We start from the raw sequence: 7,423 nt of genomic DNA, 5'->3' as shown, positions 1-7,423 counted from the left end.
GTAAAAATGACATCGACGTCGACATCGACAACCATAAAAGCGCCGAATATTATTTTCAAAAACTGGAAACAAATTTTTATTATTTCACCAAGAAACTTATGGCCTTATTCATAAAAAATAAAGTAGCTTTATAAAAGGTGTATATATTGAAAAATTTATGAAAACGTCAATTTATAAAGCTCTTTAAATCTACTATATTTTTTATGAATATGGCCATTAGTTTTAAACTTGTATGTATACATATTATAAGTAATAAATTTTTGTTACATAACATAGAATAATCAATGTTTCAAACACGAAAAATATTTGACAAATTTATGGCTGCATTTGTTTTATGAAGGGATCAGTTATTTTAAAAATCACAATAACCATTTGTTTTTGCCAATATTTGGGGGTGTTTTTCAAAATACACTATAACTATAAATTGATATATTTTAACGGAAAACTTTAGAAAATATATTATTTTATTCTCAAAATACTTACCCGTATAATAAATTTATTAGCCACAATATTGTTACCGCTTGGAAAATTACTTAAAACTAAGAGTGGTAATTTTCCGATAGTATCGATAGTGTTAAAAACTGTCGATAGTAGACCGAAACCCAAAACCTCTCTCTCTAGTGTGCAAAATCAATTCGGAGTCACCATTCTTTTCTAACAGCCCACTGTACGTTGTGTGCTCTCGCATTTGTAAGCCTTTGGCCCTCTATACTCGTATTTACTGATAGGCAAAGAAAGTAAGTCGTGTACCGCATAGCAGTCGAATAATCATGATATTTTGAAACCTGGCTGCTAGGCCCAGAGGGCGCCAGCACACTTAGGCCCGATCAGGGCCCATTGTGATACCACATGTATCCAAAGACCCCTACTCCTTAAACCAGTTCGTGGAGTCTGCGAACCTTAGCAACTGCCGTATTGCAAACTTAGCAGTCGCGCTTATATCGTCTAGAAGACCTATACCTAGGAATTTCTGTCTTTTCCTGCCTAGTGCTGGGCAATCGCATAGTAAGTGCCTTATTGATTCAGGCTCTTCTTCGTCGTGGCAGCTTCTGCAGTGTCGTTGTGACTAACCCCGAGGCGTTCTGCGTGCCTTCCTATCAGGATATGTCGTGTGAACAGACCAATGGCCAGTGACATCGCCTTTATTGGGAGTGAGAATTTCCCTCGATCTCCGTACATCCCATTTTGGCCATGTAAGGTTCGTTGTATTACAGTTTTCAGTACGCTCCCATCTGGAGGCCGCTTCTTCAAGGAAGTTCTCCCTTAGTAAGAGCTTTCAGGAAGCGAGTGGCATACCCATCCTCTTTCAGGCTGGTGAAAGTGGAGAGGAAGTACCCGCCCTTGCAAGGTCGTCTGCCTTCTCATTTCCTGGTATGTCACTGTGCCCCGGTACCCATACCAGGTGCAAAGCGAACTGCTCCGCCATCACGTTAAGTGATTTGCGGCAGTTGACAACTGTTTCCGAGTTTATAGTGACAGAGTCAAGCTAGTTTTAGGCTGTCAACGTCTTATTGTATGGCTGCCAATTCGGCTTGAAAGACACTACAGTGGTCAGGTAGTCGGAATGATCTTTTTCTTCCCAGTTTCTCGGAATAGACGCCTCGCCTACCCTATTTTCTAGTTTGGAGCCGTCCGTGTAGAATCTTATGGCATCTCTAGGCCCCGCAACTCCTTCGAGCCATGATTCTCTGCTAGGTAGCATGACGCTATAACCTTTAGTGAAAGTGAGCCTTGGTACACAGTAGTCCGTTGTACTCGGTAGTTGTCGGTTTCTCAGAATTGTAGTGTGACCACAACGAGCCGTTTTCCAGCTTTTAAGCCCCTGTAGTCTTAGCGCTGCAAACGCAGCGTATTGTCGTCCCATAATATCTATGGGTATGATGTTAAGGATCGTATTCATTGCCATAGTAGGTGTTGTGTGGAGAGCACCACTAATGCAGATCAGGGCCGTTCTCTCCACTTTTTGTAATTTAACACTGTTTACTTTCTTCTCCAGCACTGGCCACCATACCACTACCCCGTACAGAAGTATGGGCCTCACCACGACGGTGTATATACAGTGCACTAGCTTCGTGGTTAAACCCCATTTTTGGCCGATTGCTCTCCTGCAGCTGTATAGGGCAACCGTGGCCTTCCGCACCCGCTCTTCGGTGTTTCGAGTCCAGCTTAATTTTTTATCCAGGACTATCCCCAGGTATTTAGCAGATTCGCTTAATTTTAGTGTGGTCTGTGCCAGCCTTGGTGTTATCAATGAGGGGATTTTGTACCTTCTTGTGAACAGTACAAGCTCTGTCTTGCTTGGGTTTACCCCTAATCCGTTATTTTTTGTCCACTTCTCGACTTCCTTCAGTTTTACCTGCATAATGTCACATAGAGTTTGTGGAAATTTCCCACTTACTGTTAGTGCAAGATCATCCGCATACGCAATACCCTTACAGCCACCCCCTTCCATGCCACAAAGCAGTGAGTTTACCGATGCGGCCCATAATAGAGGGGATAGGGCTCCCCTTTGCGGGGTGCCCCTCTCTACGATCCTGGTCAACGATACCAGCACGATATCAGCATTTGGTTTACGAGCGCAACTAAGCGCGATTTGATGCCCAGGCCCGTCAGTGCTGCGTTTATCGCGCCCAGCATGATGTTGTTAAAGGCGCCCTCTATATCCAGGAAGGCTTCTAGATCTCGAGAGTTTCCATGATCTCATACTTTGACGTTTGTTTGATATTGGCGTCTGGGAATGGAATTCGAATTCCGAATGTTCTCGCTTCTTTACTGCAAGAAGCCTCACCTTCCCTCCAACGAAATCAACGGCGACGCTCTGCAGTACGTGGACGAAGGAGGTCAAGCTTCAACTAGGCATTTACGTCGGTGACACGCCGATTCCGACGGTGAACAATCCGGAAATTTTAGGAGTTACCTTTGATAGCGTTCTTTCCTTCTCCCCGCATACAACCGCATTTGTCAATAAAGTACAGAGCCGCAACAAGGTTCTCAAGTTTTAACATATTTTTCATAGAAATTAAGCTGAAATATTTAGATATTAAACCTGAAATCAAGCACTATACGTTATTCGTTATAGCTTTCGATTTATCAAAAGAACAAAAACAGAATTTTGGAGATGACATCACCTCACAGTTACGCCTAGCCCGAAAAAAACGATGGAGTTTGCTAGAAGAAAAGCGCATATGTCATGAAATCGAATTACAAAGTTATTTAAATAAGTATGTTTGCTGAACCATGTCTGACGTAATTTACATTTATCTTATTACTAGACTCATGAAAGAAGATATGGATAGGCTTTTGGAAGGATTGAAACTTGATGACAATGTGACCGATCATGAACTAAGAGAGAAGCAGCAGGAAATCGAGCAGCAGTGCGTAAGTATTACCTGTTCATAGTCTTACTTTAACAGTGCATAATAATAATATATTGAAAAAAGAATACGGCTATATATGTATGTACATATGTATATGGTGAGTTCCACAACAAAACGCAATAGTCTCCTAGATAATGAATATAAGCTAGCTGTCTATTTCTAAATAACATGTAGTAGGGACACTAATTATTACAACCCCGACTGAACGAAACAGAAGACAAATGGAAACTATAAGTAACCGTACATAACACTTGTTCATCGACCACAACCCGAGCTGACAACCACCATTAAACGGAGATACTTAAACTATAAACTTTAGCCGTCATCGATTCGCCACTTCTCGCTCGCTACGTTTGGGTTCCGGTCGCTTAAAGAAGAATTTTGCATGTGAAAGCAACAACAAAGTTAGCTAGAACGGATAGACGATATCGAGTTTGGTTGAACCTCATTGAGTTCGTTCTTTTCGCCACCCGCTAACTGTTGGCGAATCGATGACAGCTTTTGTACAATAAACTCAAATTTCAATTTAAAAAGTGTTCTGTTATTTATTTGGGAGTACTTGGTCCCACCAAATTGGTGTCAGAGTGAGATACGAATCCACTGTAGAAATCGCGTGTTAATTAAAGTAAATTTTGCGAAAAGCGTGTGCGAAACTTCTAGGTGGTATCAGCAAAGCCGGCGCTGACATCGCCGTGCGCTAAAGTTGGCGTGAAAAAACGTATGCGGTAATAGCATCGTTCTTAATAGCAAACATCTTCGCGAAAAGCTGCGTACACACATACAATTTTAAAGCAACGTACGTAGACTGCAAATTCACCAACGCGGACTTGCAATGCGAGGAAAATCGACAAATTTTCAGTACACAAGCCTAACGGGGAAAATAGCGGTAGTGGCAGTGCAGTAGCGGTGCGAGTTCGCAACACGAGCGGGAAACTACAAGAAACGGCAATGTACGCATGTAAGTAGGGTGGGTGTAGTGGCCATAAGGACAGGCGTTGTTTTACCGCTTTTTTGAGGTCGGCAAGAATTTGTGCGTTCGGCACAGTAAGGCGATAATTGAATAGCGGTAGTTCAGAGCAGGGAATTGGTTCGTCTAACGGCGCCACTAGGCGTAACGCTCGTAAAGCACAGCACAGCGCATAGTTGCGAAGCCGTGTGCATTTTATTGAAAGAAGGAAGGTTAAAAAAGCCAACGGACTGCGGCGTGAGAAACAGCAGGAAGCAATATTATAGTGACACGCTGATTACAGAATAAATACAAATGAGATTTCATAGTATTGTGGCGAATACTGCGACAACGCGAAGCGAACAACATGAAAATGGCAGAATGTTTGATGAAAGACGTAGAGCATTCGACAGCAAGAAACGTCAAGTGGAGGAACACTGCGAACAGCGAGAGAATGTACGATAGACGGCAGAATTCTCTAGAGTAGCCATGAATCAGCAAGCTACAAGTCAGTTGTAATACAGATCAATTGTGTTAGCAAGTTTTGTAGAGTATTGGAGTTGCTTTAACGAGTATTGTAAATGTTGTTATTTCATTAGCGTTTATTATAAGGTTTTTGTTGTACAATAAAGTTAATTGCACTGTAATTTGGTCATCTTGAGCGTTTATTTAGCAACCCAGCGTTACGAACTCAAGGGATTTGGGGAAATCCGTCAACTAAGAGCCTTTTCACATTACTCGGTATGACATACAATCGAAATTTTTTCGTCGGTAGTTTCAGCTTATCGAAGCGATTCCGCGTTGCTTTGATCTGCACACTTTTGTCGGAATACTTTCGGTATTTTATTCTGGCGAAGATAAAGACGTTATAGCTTGCTATATTTATTTTTATTTATTTATAGTCTCCCAGAATAAGCTGTTCAGTGCAGCTAGTCTGTTCTAGCACTCCAGGACTTAGTTAGGAGGTCATAACAGAAGAATGCCTATTCATAGCCTAAATTAAGTCGACACTAAAGTTAGTTGCTGATCTTTGTCATAATTTTCAATGAAAAGGCGGCAACTAACTTTATAATCGACTTTGTTTCGACTATAAATATTCCAAAATGTATGTACAAGAACGACTTCTCAGTAATTCCTGTAAATCTGATGGGTACTGGAACAGACTAATGCGTGGAATGAGAGTGGCATCGCTCTTTGAAAATGTCACATAGCGAAAAATGAATGTTCTCTAGACTTCGCTGTCATGCCTTGTTTTGCGCTGCGTCGGATAATCGCTTGTATGCAAAGCCCATTAAACAGATTCGATATGTGGCAGTACTCATGTTATGGGCTGCAGTACAATGCAAGTATAATCAGCGCTTAATGTGAAAGCGCTCTAATTTGGGGTTTACATAGGACAATTTTGCGAAGACAATAGCAATATATTCACACTTTCAACTAATACATTCGCACTTCTCTCATTCTCTCATTCTCTCATTGGCGGCTTCGTCACTGTCTTTGATTTTTCGAACACAGTGAAGTGGACATTAAATTGGACAATTCGGTCACGTCTTGGTTAATTTGAGAAAAAGAGGCAAGGCATAGTCGGAACAAATCGCAGAATTATGAAAAAATTGTTGTGTTTGACCTCTACTTCTCCACATTGGCCCAGTACAGTTCCTTTTCGGAGCTTTATTGACGACTCGAACTAGATATGTACTCAAACTGAAATGCATCCCAACAACCCACAATTTGTTTGTCCCACAATATCCATCAATCTTCGCCCAAACAATTGCTTTTGATTTCCTCCAAAATCACTCGCTTGCTGCTGTACGGGCCATCATACCCAAGTGGCACTTCCATGTTGTTATATGTCATGATCCTGTTCTTCATGTCGATCTTGATGCTTTGGCCGATTAAGAAATCTACTCCTATAATGACTTCATCCACGATCTTCACGACTCTGAACTTCTTTCACACCGACAAATTTCCTATTGTGACCTTGCATGTTGCCTCTTCTACAACTTTGGTGTCCTCACCAGTTGCTGTCCTCTACCTTGCTACCACTTTAGTGGCGAAATCAGGTCGAATGATGGAATTTTATACGATCGTATCCACATTTAGTACTCGCTTATGTCCGTCCACATATCCGCCAACAGTGACGTTGCTCGCTTTTCTGCTAATTTGCGAGATAGAGATTATGGGACATTCAATTGCGGGAGCTAGCGTGCCCCTTTCTGCTAGCTAGTTTTATTTAGCGACTGATTGGGGTTGGGTTCGTCTTCTTCAGCCCTGCGTTTGCAGCATCCTTTTTCTCGGTGACACCATTATTATTCTTACCTGCGATTGACTTTAGCGTTTTCAATATCGCGTTCATCACGTCTGGTGTTTCTACTTCAACTCGATGGGCTTTGTAGGATGGTTGTTGTTGTTGTTGTTGTTGTTGTTGTGTTGTTGTTGTTGTTGTTGTTGTTGTTGTTGTTGTTGTTGTTGTTGTTGTAGCGGCTACAACAACCCCGCCCAGGATGGTTGGTATCTCAGTCGTTGTCGTCAAGTTCCACTAACGGCAGCCCCAGGAAGCGTGCAGCTTCTGTGGGGTTGGTCCACAAGGACAAGGCCGATAGGGTTGTCGGGTTTTCCGGGCATGCGAAGAGATGTTTCGAGTCATGTGGGGTCTCTCCGCATGCCGGACACTCATTTGGCACATCCTCATTCAATCTACTCAGGTAGGAGTTTAACCTGCGGGGGCGGTAGGCCTAGAACGGCATTCACAGGTCTAGAGTCTGCATAACTCGAGACTTACTCCCTGTGAATGCCGTTCAGGGTCAGTCGGTAAGCTGTCGGGTCCAGAGGTTGCTTGATGAACCTCTGGACTTCGTGCGTCAGTTCATATAGATGCCTCCTGACGTGCCTAGGCGAGGGCTCCTCTGCAAGCAGCTGTCTGTTTGGGTGGCCACTTCTGTGGCTCCCGATCAGGAACTGCTTGCAGAGCATTATGTTGTGCTCCTTTACGGGGAGCATTTGCGCCTCGCCGTGAAGATGGTGTTCGGGCGACATCAGGAGGCATCCTGTCACTGTCCTAAGTGCGGTGTTCTGTGTAGTCTGTAGCTTCGTCCACTGC

General features: G+C 42.9%; 1 protein-coding gene across 1 annotated transcript; it reads left to right on the top strand.

The window, feature by feature from the left end:
- Positions 1–2,363: 2,363 nt before the first annotated feature.
- LOC118751258 lies at positions 2,364–3,419 on the top strand. The gene is made up of 3 exons (XM_036486040.1): positions 2,364–2,463; positions 2,927–3,221; positions 3,273–3,419. Exons 1-3 carry the CDS (start codon positions 2,364–2,366, stop codon positions 3,397–3,399), a joined length of 522 nt encoding a protein of 173 aa, XP_036341933.1. The 3' UTR covers positions 3,400–3,419.
- Positions 3,420–7,423: the final 4,004 nt, after the last annotated feature.

This window comes from Rhagoletis pomonella, unplaced genomic scaffold (genome assembly GCF_013731165.1).
Source record: "Rhagoletis pomonella isolate Grant_MI unplaced genomic scaffold, Rhpom_1.0 Rhpom_scaffold_00619, whole genome shotgun sequence".
NCBI lineage: Eukaryota > Metazoa > Arthropoda > Insecta > Diptera > Tephritidae > Rhagoletis > Rhagoletis pomonella.
This window is presented reverse-complemented; position numbering and strand designations above follow the sequence as displayed.

Bases quoted from the DNA above. Each gene is read 5' to 3' on its own strand.
- LOC118751258 (XM_036486040.1), top strand. From the start codon at position 2,364: ATGTCACATAGAGTTTGTGGAAATTTCCCACTTACTGTTAGTGCAAGA. The intron at 2,464-2,926 runs GTGAGTTTACCG...TACCTTTGATAG, and splicing joins CCCTTCCATGCCACAAAGCA to CGTTCTTTCCTTCTCCCCGC. The intron at 3,222-3,272 runs GTATGTTTGCTG...TCTTATTACTAG, and splicing joins TTACAAAGTTATTTAAATAA to ACTCATGAAAGAAGATATGG.